This window comes from Buteo buteo, chromosome 17 (genome assembly GCF_964188355.1).
Source record: "Buteo buteo chromosome 17, bButBut1.hap1.1, whole genome shotgun sequence".
Classification (NCBI taxonomy): domain Eukaryota; kingdom Metazoa; phylum Chordata; class Aves; order Accipitriformes; family Accipitridae; genus Buteo; species Buteo buteo.
The window spans coordinates 29,305,805-29,318,832 of NC_134187.1; the positions used below are offsets into that span (position 1 = coordinate 29,305,805).

At 50.9% G+C, this 13,028-nt stretch overlaps 1 protein-coding gene across 1 annotated transcript in view; it reads left to right on the top strand.

The window, feature by feature from the left end:
- Positions 1-990: 990 nt before the first annotated feature.
- The window catches only part of HDAC7 (histone deacetylase 7), a 91,669-nt gene continuing 79,631 nt past the window's right edge, over positions 991-13,028 (top strand). The window contains exon 1 of the mRNA XM_075049512.1: positions 991-1,338. Coding sequence (XP_074905613.1) covers positions 1,320-1,338 — 19 coding nt within the window. The 5' untranslated portion in view covers positions 991-1,319. The remainder of the gene's footprint in view (positions 1,339-13,028) is intronic.

Below are 13,028 nucleotides of genomic sequence, written 5' to 3' on the forward strand. Positions count from 1 at the left end.
TGAAGGAAATTAATCTGTTCAGTACGTCAAAACCCAACAGCTTCTCAATCTGTTATTCCACTGTGTGTTTAGTGACACTGGAAAATACTGGATTTAGCGGGATTTGAAAGTGATAAAATGCATAACAATAATCAATTTCCAGGACTTAAAGCCAGGGGCAGTCAAACAAGAAAAAAGACACTGGTTTTGGTGGTGACTTAACATCATCAAAAAAAGTGTTGTTAGGCCGTTAAATTATTGAGGAAAAAAATTGAGAAGCTTGTTGTGTGCAAATCCAGAGCAGATGCTTCTGGAAAACGCTGTAGACGTTGGGCCCAGTAACGGGTTGTGTCGGATGAAAGTTCCTATCTTGGGACAAACCTGAGGACTGTCAGATGAGGAAAAGGTGCTTTTCTGACCCCTAAATCCCAAAACCTGTGTCTGAGTGGTGCTTCAGTCGCCGAGGTCTGTCCCTCGCTATGCCCAAGGATGTCTGTTCCATTTAATTTCTCTCTGGCCCTCTGTTTCCCACCTGCTCTATCAGATGGACTGTTTCCCTTGCTCTATCACTTCACAGTGCCATTTCCCTTTTTGCTTTGGACTGGGAGCGCTGGGTTAATGCCGCCCTCGTAGGGTGTCAGCATTGCACAACCAGTTAACCCTCTCTGGATAAGACATAGATGGGAAAGACAAAAGAAGAACCGAATTCTCTGCCGGTGACACTTTCTCCCAGCCAACAAACAAAAGTTTTATTAGCTAAGCCCTCTCAGATGCTGCATTCCAGCTTGGTAACATTTCGGTAACACATTGCAAACGTTTGACTCATAGAAACTTGGAAGGCTGGAGCCGGGGGAGGGGGAAGAGCGTCACATTCCCATTCCCGGGCAGGGTTTGGTTGTTGGATTTTTTTTTTTTTTTTAAAAGAACTGAAACTTCTCTCTGTTTAATGAAAAAAAAGTGTTTGAGCCTGACGGCTTTCACCGGCTTGCATTGTGTTTGGGAGAGAGGGGCTGGGGGAGGAGGGCTTACGCTGCCAAGGGAGGAACCCAGGGCAGCTGAACTCGCTTTTCTTCTGCAAGTTTTTTTTTTTTTTTTTTTTTTCTCCCTCTGTGTTCCCAGGACAGGGTTGGCTTTCTAGGTTTGATAAAGCATTTCCTTCCATTGTCATTCTATACGGCCTCTGGGCCCTTCTCTCAGTCCCTCCCCTTTTGCCGTCCCCCCTCTTTCTCTCTCTCTCTTCCTGAACTTTAGTGAATCTTGAGATATAAAGAAAGCAGCTGCCTCCCTTAAGCACATCTTGAACAATGAGACCTCATCTCCAAGGGCTTTAATTCCTCTGGATGCAAGGACAAAGCCAGGGTGAGTAGCCTGCTAGTGACTCTGCCCGTCACCGCATCCGCAAACGCGGCCGTTCCCGGTGGGTTCTCGCGTCCGTCCCCGCAGCGTCGGGGTCCTCTCGCTGCTGCCGAGGTACCGTAGAGCACAAAAGCAGATGCTGTAAACGTTGAAACTCTCAAAACCCAACCCAGCGCTGCCTGAGAAAGTGCGGACGCTGTCCCCATCGGACGCTGTCCCCATCGGACACGCGTGCTGGAGAAGGCTTTGCCACCCAACTGTGTGCCTGGATTTGGGTCACCCGCTGGCTCCCCTCCTTGGGAGACTGGGCAAAAACCTGGCTCTTAGCAAGGTGGGGAGGAATCCTCATCTCAAAGGCAAAGAAAAACAAATATGATGCAATCGAGCGTGGCTCTGAGCGGGGCTGCGGGAGGGCAATATTCCCCGCAGCGCTGGGGCTGTGTAATTCAGGGGCGACACCGAAAGAGGAGCTCGGAAAGGCTCCGGGTGGGAGACACCTCCGTGATCCAGGGACGCTTGGTTTTGGAGGCGAGGGCTGCGTCGTGGGGATGCTGCAGACCTTCCCGGCGGTGTCCGTGGCGTTTCTGCTCTCTTGCCTTCAACAGCCTCGTAGGAATTTTCCAGCCCGTTTTAAATGGCGAAGCGAGAGGTGGGCTGGAGAACAGGGAAACTTCTGCTCGGCGCAGGGGATCTGTGACTCGTAACCGCCGCATCCCAGGGAGAAAGCGGCCAGCGGGGCTCGCTGCGGTGCGTGCTGGGGACCGCAGAAAGCAGGCAGAGGCGCAGCGTGTGTTGTCATTGTAAAGAGTGTTATCCGGAGTCTGGTTTTGCCCGAGTGACCTGTTTAGATTTTTTCGTGCAGAAAAAGCAGGAGGCAAAATACAGGACACTTCAGCAGCAGTGTGATATATGTTAATTAAGGGAATTCGGGACAAGTGACGAAGCTGCTGCCTAATGTGCAACTTCCAATAGCGGGTCCCAGTCTTACCCTCCCAGGAAACTGTAACTGATTCACATGGGAGACCGTGACAGACAAGAAGGCCTATTGCAGATATATCTTTAAGATCTTCCCAAGGGATTGCACGCTGCAAAAAAGCACATTGTAAAACTGCCAGCTCCTCTTCCAGAGCAGCTTCCCAGGACACTTGCTCCGGTTGATGTGCACCAAACCAGCTCTGTGTTCCTGGCAGTTCCCCGCTGTTCTTTCTGGCAGGCCTTTGCAAACAGCTAAAATACGCTCATCTCATGAAATCTTTCTTTCAAGGTGTTTGCATTCCCTGAGCTCTCGCGTGCTCTGATGTACTTGCTGGTGTAGCAGTCCCTCCCTTTGCCTCCACCATTAATGCAAACTTATTTTGCTTGCAGTGCCTAGGTGACAATGGGAACAAAGGAGCAGGGACCATGACTCTGAAGGATGTCTGAGGTCAAAAAGTCCCCTCTCTCATTTGTATTGGCTCCTCTATTTGCTGAATAACTTGCAATGCATTCCCTACTCTCGTGTTACTTAGAGGAGCTGGGGGCAAACTGATGGTGATGCACGTGGGCCGCATGGCAGCGCGGGAACCTGCGGTACAATGTGGGCTAAGGACAGTGGTACTAGATGTACTTTTGCAAATGGGAAATGCTGCATGCTTAAGAGAAATGTTGCTGGTTAGGGCATGTTCCTCAGACTGGTAACCACCAGAGTTTGAAAAGCAGAGGAGGGAAAACCAGCGACATGCAGCGGTAGCTGCTTTTGGGGAGGGGAAGGTGCTCCGGCAGTTCTGCCACTTTTCCCATCTCTCAGCTGCCCCTTCACCTCTGCCATTGAACTCGTGTGATTACGGAGTGGTTAAACTGGGCCCTAAGGGTTTATTTTTCACCTCAGTTGCTCAATGTTAGCTCAGTGATCTGGTTGACAATACGATGCCACAAGCCATAGTAGTGCTGCCGCTGCGTGCGCCGTGCTGGTGGGATCAAATGGCCTCGGTGGAAAGTCCTTAAGGCTTCACTGCCAAAGACACCGTGAAGTGGAATGACTCCCAGGTTGAGGATTCGATTGCATGCAACTAAATACAGCCCAGATGCTGTTATCTAATGACCCCAGGTGTCTGTACTCACCCCCCTCCTTTGAGTTTCTCTTCTCCATCTGTGTCCAGTATCTGTTGTCTGCACTGAAATACAATTTGCAGGACATAGTATCTTAGCCTAGGAAATACCACAGGGTATCTGAGGTCCTTGGGATGGGGCATGGAGAAGATTGGTGCCTGAAAGTCCATAGCAAGCCTCCATGCCACAGTGACTGATCCTCAGATAAGTTTTCCTAAAAGCTTTATTACAGGTGAGTTTCCCAAATTTCTGTCTTCTGCCCTAGAACAGGAAAGAAAGTCAGGAATAACTACAATTAGAAAGAATTCCAATGGCTTTATTGATCTCCTTCATCCCATGTATAGGCTTGTCGGGTGGAATTCATCCCAGTTAAGGTGGATGAGCCCAGCTGAGCTGCTCAGCCTTGGCTCCCTTTGCAGACAGAGGGGATGAGGGCCAGGCTCTTCTGGGGACTGTTCATCTCAGCAAAAAAGTAGGTATTTGATGTGCAATTTTGATCTGGGTAAGTTGAGTCCTTCTAGTACGGGCTTTAGGAGAAGCAGCTGATGACTTACACACGGAAAAGACAAGAAAAACAGACAGAGGAAAGACAGGTGATAAAGGGAAATTCAGATTAACAGGGTAAACCTGGGCACATGCAAACAATGTGATTTTGTGTTAGAAAATGCTGGAAGACTACAGCTGAGAACACAGAAAGTAGGTCAGATTCTGACTGCTGGATCTATTCTAGGAAACCAGCTCTGAACAGGATTTGGCCACCACTCTGGGTAGTCAAAAGGACATGCCCCACTTCTCCCGTAAGGCCTAATGTGATACCTAGGCAGATAAAATTAATAGCTCTGTCCTTACTATGTTTTAATCTCACTGGAGTTAATTTTTTTGGAAAATAGTAATGTGGATGCTGCTGAGTGTAGATGTAGGGTCTTTTTGCAATAGGGGGCTGTATTTTAGGAAGCAATGCCTTGAAGAGGCTATAGGAGGCTTTGAAAGAAGAAACCTACTGATACTGTTTCTGGTATAATATGTCAGTTGAGAAAAAAAGAGTGATCTTGGGCCTTATAAACACAGGATGATCAAAGAAGGTATAAAAGAACACTTTTATTACTCACTAAAGCATTACTGAGCCCGTCTGGGGTTCTGTGTCAGTTCAGGTACCTGTTGGAGCATGGCGTGTTCTTATGCTATAAACAACCAAAAAGCTGTCCTTGCATTATGCAACACATAAACTGCTCAAAACATGACTGGAAGTCTTCTAGGAGACCTGCAGAACTTGCAGCTTTTGCAAAAATCATCTAGAGAGCCTATGTAGTCTGTTATGCAGAAAGTCAGAGCAGGCTAGATACATTTTTGAGCTTTTCTCTCCTTAAAATGACATTTCTAGTCCAAGACAACATCAGGTGTTTTCCTTTCATCCCGGTGCAGCTGTGTTTGTGCCATTTGCTCTTAGCCAGAAACCTCTACTAAATCCAGCAGCTTTGGGCAGCACTCTGGTATCTCTGAAAATGGACTAGGAGTTGTGGGTAGAGATGGCTCAGGAGCGGACACGGGGCCGGATGGACATGCGTAGGATTACTCCAGGGAAGATCAGAGCCCATCAACATAAGGGAAGCGGTCACATTCACTTTAAATCCCATTGACTAAGCTGAAGGAGTTGGTAAAATTGGGCTTTAAAGTAGCAGAATGAGGGAGGTGAAATGAACATCTCCAGACTTGATATGGAACAGATCTCAGGTCTGCGGCAGGAGGAAACCTCCAAAGCTGTTGTGCTACTGCCTGGGACAGGCATTTTTCCAGCCGGAGCTGACATGTGTTAATATAAATGTAGATGAAACCTTCAGATTTAATGGAGCTTTTCAGAGCATGATTGTGTTCCCTTGATTTTCAGGAAGAGATGAGAACTTTACTGCCACTGAAAGTCTTCCCCACCTCGGTGCCCATAGTCCCCTCCATAGCAGCCTCCAGGAGTTCATCTGTGTTCTTGGCACTTACACAATGAGGAAATTGGCCAGCATTTCCATATTAGCAATCAACTTTCCAGGGATGTTGCATGTATTTTCCAGCAAGGGATGGAACAGCATCAGCAACCCTTTCATCCGCCAGGCCAGGACTGCAATTCTGCAGTAGGAAGGATGAGACATTGTTTAAAAAGACTCAGGCGAGAGCTTTCAGACCGCGAATGCCCACAGAGGCCATTCCTTCAGCGCAGGAGCTCTGTATTCAGACCGTGTCCTGGCGCTTGGCCCTCGCCTATTGTCCCTGCTCGGATGTTTTGGCAAGGCAACGGTGATTGCTGCCATCACCGCTGCTGCACCCTGCCCCGGCTGTTCCCTCGGACAGCCCCAGTGTCACACCGGTGGGCAAATGGGCAGGCTGGGCAAAGGAGGGAGGGACTGGTGGGATGGCAGCGCTGCTCTGCCGACGCTTGTCCCGCTCCGTGGAACTTTTTGGCATCTTGATGGACCGTCGGAGATTTTGGCATTCGTCATCCCGGCTTTATGGCCCCGTTTCCTTGGTGAAGCTGAGCTTGGGGTCGCTCTGTGGGGGCTGTCACACAGGGAAGGGAAACTGGGACAAAGCGCTTAGAAATGGCCACCTGGAACAGCTGGTAAATTGGGATTGAGGTGATATGATGTGTTTGACCACCCTCGTGGTGCCCAGGGATAGGAAGTGAGAGGTACCCAGCCGTGACCTTATTTCCAGTGACACTTGCCTCTCGTCCTCTCCTGGACAGACACAGCCATGCATTGTTTGCATTCAGGAAGATGCACTTTAAATAAGTATTAATTGGGCTTGGTTAATTCACCAGGAAGTTTACTTTAAAAGCAAATAAAACCAGTGAGCAGCTATAATGCCAGGAAACAGGTAAACTTTTTTTTTTCCAAACAAATCAGGTGGGTGGGGCAAAAAAAGTCTTGCCTGATTTTTGCAGGCATTTAGCAAGTTTGTGATGGCCGCACCTGATAGTTATAACATCACCAGGCAAACTGCTAAATTATGGGGGTTTGTGTGGTGGCCACACAGGAAGACCCTGTGGCCACACACATTCCCCCACCCTTGAAATTTGCTGTCCAAGACTATTGCGGGGCTATTGATGACTCTGGAATAGTTATTCCATCAGCCCATAGTCGGATCTAGTTTGCTGTTGCTTTGGCATCTTTCAAATGCAAAATGCACCGAAGGAAAAAAAAAAAAAAAAGAAAATAAAATCATTGTGCTCTGCTTTGTGCCGTGTCTGGCAGATGCGTACGGGTCTGTAAAACCCATCCTGAGCTTTGCAGCACCGGTGCAAACCTACAGCGGAGCGAGCGTGTCGGGACTCGAGGTGCCGCAGCTTGCACCCCTGGAACGGAGGGTGGGATGGGAGGAGATGGAGCCTTTCTCGAAGGTCACCAAGTCTGGCTGTCAGTCCGTGGCTTCTGCTAGTCCCCAGCAGGCTGGGAGACAGGTAACACCGTGGTTCAGCCTGCTTTAGCCTTTTTTTCACGCCAGCCTGCTCCTCCCTGGTAACTGCTCGCCGTCCTTTGTTCTTGAACCATATTTCTCACCACGTTGTCAGGCGCGCTCAGCGAGACGGAGAAAAGTGCTCCCTTTCAAACACAAAGTCCCAGGACAACCCCGGCCTTTTTGTTTCTTGTTTCTTTTTTTTTTTTTTTTTTTTTTTTCCTTCTGTGCTTGCTTTCATGCTGGGAGAGCAGTTTTTCCAGCCAGTCTGGCTTTGGAAAAGCCCAGAGCACCGGACATGTGCAGAATGAGCAATGCCGGAGCTTCAGGGCTCAGCCTGGAGGACCCTGGGCTGGACAGACGGACAGCGGGCTGGACGGACAGGCACCAGGCTGGAGGACCTCTAAGCAGGCAAATAGTCTCACAGGGGAGGAAAGGGGTTGTTCTGGGCTTTGGGGACAGAGCGTGGCTTTGAAGGGAATACAGGCTTTCCGGAGATGGATTTTGAGTTGGAGGCATCCTGAAGCTTCGGGTTTTGGAGCAAAACTATTTCCTCCATCTCTTTGTGCCTGTGCTTTAAATCTGGTAAACAGCACGTGTTCAGTTTTGGTCATCCATTCAGTGAGACCCAGACCCTATAACTCACTTGATAAATACCGCAGCAAAGTCTGCTTCTGCTGGCACAGAGGCTGATCTGAGCGCTGACAGTACACACCAGGATGGGGAGGACCTGGCTGGTGAATCCTGCTGACTTTTCAGATCAATCTCTTCCCTGTGATTTGTCTAGACAAAAGGTTTTCAGCAAGTTGGAAAAGCACTGTGAGATTCCTGGGCATTTCACAGCCCTCAGCATCCTCTGGCCCCTTTATGGAGGTGAAACCCTGAAATTATGAGAAGCTCAAGATCATATTGCTGTGCGACTCCTAGGAATGATTTATAGTCCAGGGACTATAAATCCTGCTCTGCTCAGATGTAATAAGAAAGGCTCCCTCTTCCCATTTCCTGAATTCATTATATTTAAGACAAGTGAAATTTGCATTAGAACAAAAAGAAAATCTCTAGCAGATCAGAAAGGAAACATTCCTATACATGAAACTAAATCTCAAACCAAAACTGAGACAAGCAAAGTAAAGACCAGACCCAGGGACCTGGTTTAAAAAGTCACAGGCACCTGAGATGGGTCTTGGGCAGGAAGAAGGTGTTATCTGCCAGCTTAGTGATTTAAACAGCCCCTAAAGCTGTGGGAGGGGTGAGATGGGTTCCCATCTCCTGCGGAGGCTCAGAAGGCACCGAGCTGCCGCTGCTGTCCTTGTGCAAACGCTCCTCAAGCTTTTCTTTGGAGCCATTAAGGCTGGAGCAGAAGGTTTTTTTAATGAAGTTAGGATTCCTGCCTCACCCGCAGCATCGGGCGCCGGGGACGCGTGGGGCTGAGCTCAGAGGTCGCTCTGGCTGTCAGCAGTGGTCCTTCACCAAACCCAAGGGTTGGGGACGTCGCTGGAGGCCACCTCTACCATTTCCCAGGGGCAGCTGGTTCCTGGGACGGCAGCACCCACCCAGGGACGTGGCCAGGAGGTTGCCTAATCCCTTCTGCTTTCCGCACATGCAGCGTGAGCAAGCACCGCAAGGGGAAGAGGATGAGGGCCTTTTTCAAGGTTACAAGCTTCTTATTTTTGGACGCCTTTCCCTACTGCTGGAGCTGACCCAGGCTGCGAGCTGTTGAAGTTTTAGGTCCTTTGTTTGTTTAATTGAAGTGCTGTTTGTTTTTGATCACAGGCATTAGATAGGCGCTTCCTCTGCAGGCAGGAAGCAGTGATTTCCTGTTCGCTCGCCGGCCAACTCTCACTGCGCAGGAAACCTCGCTCTGCTGAGTGTTCACTTTTCGTGCAACATTTTTGGAAGGTCTTTCGTGGTGTTGTTTTGTTTTCTCTTTTTTTTTCTTTTCTCTTCACCCCCCCCTACAAGTGGTGCTGGTGGTGTTTGGTCTCCGTAGGAAGGATGTGTAGAGACAGCCCTAAGTCAACGCACGCCGGGCTGAGCGTGCTGGATGATGCTGTTTGCTGAAAATAGTTCCTTTTAGGCTGAAATCTTTTGGTGAGGTCCAAAATGCAGGGAAGACGGTCGCTGTGCTGCGTTCACAGCACCACCAAGCCTCCTGCTACATGAACACATTTAGTTTTGACAGTTATTTGACAATAGCTACGTGTTACCACAGGGCAGTGCAAGCGTATCTTCCTTGTGCTTTTGTGGACCCCACTCAGTGCGGATCCGTATCTACAAACACCCGATTTCTTTGCAAGGCTCGCCAGTCTCTAACTGTTGTTTTGTTGATGTGTGCCTTGCAGTGAATGTTTTGGGTTTGGGTTTTTTTTTTTTTTTTTTTAATGGGACACTACTTCATTGACTGTGAAGGAAGGTGTATTTGTAACAGGTCGTTTAAACAACTTGCCCAGCATCACATAAAGGCTCGGCACATGAGCAAGGAGTTAAAACAGAGACTTGGATCAAATCTGCCAGGTTTGCCTGCTTGTTTGCTTGCTGGGCTGGAAGGACCTGTGGGCAAATGAATACTTTAAGGATGCAGCAGGTGAAAATTTTATTGCCAATTACCAATTAAATCTGTGATAGATCGCTGTTCTCGGTCTGTGCCCACCGTGGCTGAAATGGATGGTGTTTCCCGGCTCCTTTGTAAGTGCAGGCAGCTCATTTCTCATCTCTGCAATACCCCACCAGCCTTGTTCCCTTCTTGATTACAACCGCGTGTCCAGGTCAGTCCCATGAAGCATCAGAGAGGAGTCAGGGATGGGGTTCGAGGCGATGCTTCACACCTGCATAAGTGTTTCTGGGGTGAAAAAGAGCTGCTTAGGCTTTTCTGTCGTATCCCAGACAGGCGCAACAGCGGTTCCTTGGCAGCTCCATGTGCACGGGGATGTTTTTACTCAGCGTGTTTATCCTGGTAGCATCTAGGAGCTAACCCAGATAGGGCTTCACTGCAGTGCAATGCCCAGAGGTGAAGCACTGCAGTATCAGATGGCTCCAGCCACAGGAAGCCCGGACAGACAGACGGACACCGCCGCATGAGAGCTTTCAAACTGCCCCACGGCAACAGATGCCGACCGTCAGTGCCACGCATACTTGTCTGCCGGAGTTTTTAATTATTTTTGCTGTCGTAAAGGGGCTCCCCTGCAGGGAGGGAATTTGCGATGGGAAGAAGAGCGGCTGTAGCAACAAAGCGGGGAGAGAAATGGCAGGGGAAGGGGGAGCAGAGCAGCTCACAGCCCCCCGAGGCGAAGAGCGGGAGGGATTAATCCTGCAAATGCCTGCACATGGGAGAGAAGATGGTCGGAGGTTTTAGCCAGTGTTGCGCAAGAGCAGCTTAGCTGGGGCCGTTTGGCCGCAGGGGGATGAAGCACGCTGGCGGGGGGATGCACGGAGGGATGGGAGCTGGAGGAGGAGGAGGAGGAGGATGGTCTCTGCTACAGCGACCGCACCAGGCTCCAGCTCCCATCCTGCTCGGCCGTGCCTCGTGCTCGGGGCCATCCAAGGAAAACATTGTCCGGGCTGCTCTCATGGGGCCCCGGCTCTCTGCAAGCGTGTCCCCCACCATCTCAGCCTCCTCTCCTGCCTCGTTCCTGGAGAGCTCTCCATTCCCCAGGCCCCTTCCGATCATTGCACGTCGATGACATCATTGCCAGTTGCCATGGAAAAGCCAGGTTGTCCAAAACACGACCCTTTGGCCTCATCCCATGTGTGTCAGGAAATGAAGGTTTTATAGTACATCTCTGCAATGGAGCAGAAACAGCCGGAGCGGGAACCGCAGCCCGGGGACAGGCACACAAACCCACCCTGGTCGGGGGCTGCCCGGCGTGCGACTCCCCGGTGGCCTCTCCGATGGGGAGATGGGCACCTATTTCTTGGGGTTGCAAGGCTGATTTACGTCTCCTGAGTTATTTCTGAGCTTTCTGCTTTGGTCTGAAACGCCCCGGAGGAGAGGCAACCTGAAGTGTTTAAGCCGTTGCCTGGGGAGAAGACAGAAAGTCTGCACCGGATTGAGCAGAGGCAGAAAATGGAAGAAAATGGTCCGTAGGGGCTCCTGGCTGGATGGAGCAGTTGGAGGCGATGGAACGCGTGTCCCACGTGAGCTGCAGGCTCACGCTGCCTTTGGGGGGGCTGTGATGTACAGGGAGAACAGCGAAGGCGTTTTGGGAGGCTTGGCCACGGAAATTTTCCTATAGCCAGAAAAAAAGTGTCCCAGAATCGGTGATTAGCAAAGACTTTGCAGACGGTGTGGGGGCTTTGGAAAGGAAACGTCAGGTGTCACCCCATGGCAGGGATGGGACCCTGCTGTTCAAGGCAGCCTTTGTTTAGGCAGGAATTACAACCAGACTCTCTCTCCTCTCCCGCAATATTTGGGAGTGGAGGTGTTTCCCTGAGGGAGGGCTGGAAGCCTTACCCCTGGATTCTCCGAAACCAGGCCAGAGAAAGCACGAGGTGTCCTGCCCTGACCGCAGAGCCAGGCTGGATCCGCTCCCTCCGTGCAGAAGGAGCATAAAAAACCTCCCATGAACACCTGAAGCAGCCGGTGGCTTTGCCAACCTCAGCTTCAGCTTCCCTTCCAAATTCGCGGCCGGGCCAGCATTCACATCGTCACCCAGGCTCGGATATGCGTCACCTCGGATGCAACGGCTCTGCAGCAGCTTGGGCTTTGACACAGTTTGTCTTGCCCCTGCCCTTCCTGCTCTTGGTTTGGCTGGGAAACGAAAATGCTGCTTCTCTTGCTGTGTTTCCAGACAGAGCGGCTGAGCATCTCCGGATGGACAAGCTGTAATGTGAGAGTCTGAGACCCAGAGACCCTCCAGGTCTCCCCATTTCACGTCGCTGCATCCCACCGCTGCGCTGGGTGGTCCACGCAGGCATGCGTGTGTCTGCACACGCGTGCACCGCTGTGCACGCTTGCATTAGTCCTGGTTCGCGTGTGCCCGCGTACACCGCGGCTCTGAGCACGAGGGAAGTAAATAACAAGAAGAAAATGACCCTCAAACAGCAACGTGGCCTGAATCTGGTTTCCACTCCCTCGTGCAAGCTCGTCTCAAACCCGGAGGCTTTTTCCAGCTCGCTCGCCCCTCTGCCACGCTGTCCCCTTGAACCAGACCCCCCAGAAAACAGCGGTGATGAGCTGGTTAAACAGCACGCCCATTTGGGGGATGCGCTGGAAAATAAAAAGTTGGAGCCTTTCAGTTTTGCATACCCCATCCGGGGGCACGGTGCCGGCATTGAGCATGGAAAGTGCCTGCGTGACTTGTTTTGGTCTCACTTTGCTTGATAACTTGCCAATGCCACAGTCAAATTACCCCGGTAAACAACAGCACGAGCCAGCTCAGACTCAGAAACGGGGCTGGCAGTGACACAGTCCCGATCCGACGGTGCCGGCCGACCCGCTGCATCGCACTGCAGCCTCTCCACCCCCCCCCCCACTTGCAGTGGGTGTTTCGGGGTTAAAAATAGACTCCAGATTTCGGTTAGTAAATGCGGAGGCAGGGAGCAGAGCGCTGTTTATCAATGCCAGGGTTTCCCCTGAGATGCTGAAATGAGTCAGATAAGAGGTGGGCACAACCGTGCACATGCCCTACTTCACCCGTACTGGCGATGCTGCTCTGTGCACGGGCCGTTCCGGGGAACTTTTTCTCCGTGCCGAGGTGCCTTGGAAGCCGCAGTCCCTATGGATGCTCAGTATGACTCATGTTCCTACCAGATTTAGACACTTTACAGCATCCTACCCTCAGCCCCTTAGGAAAACATTGCTCCCTGCCATTAATCCATCGTGGCTTGGCCATGAAAGAGTTATTTTCTAACCTGGCTCAATTCCTACTTGTATTTTGAGCTCACGCAAAGGGGTAGCAGGGAAGCACGGGTGTCCTGAGTGGACCCGCGTGGCTGCAAGGCACCAGGCTCCGCTGGCATCCCAGCCATCTGGGATGCAACTGCACCCCTGAGGGCCGGGCAGGCATCACCCCAACTTTTCTACCACGTGCAAAAATATTGCTTCTGATGTGGAGGTTGCATAACTTAAGCTCCGTAATCCCTGGATTTTAGAGAAGCATGAGCGAGGATTTCACTGTCCCTGAGGGTTTTGCTCTCCTGGCAGCCGGGCTCCCAGGCACAGGGGG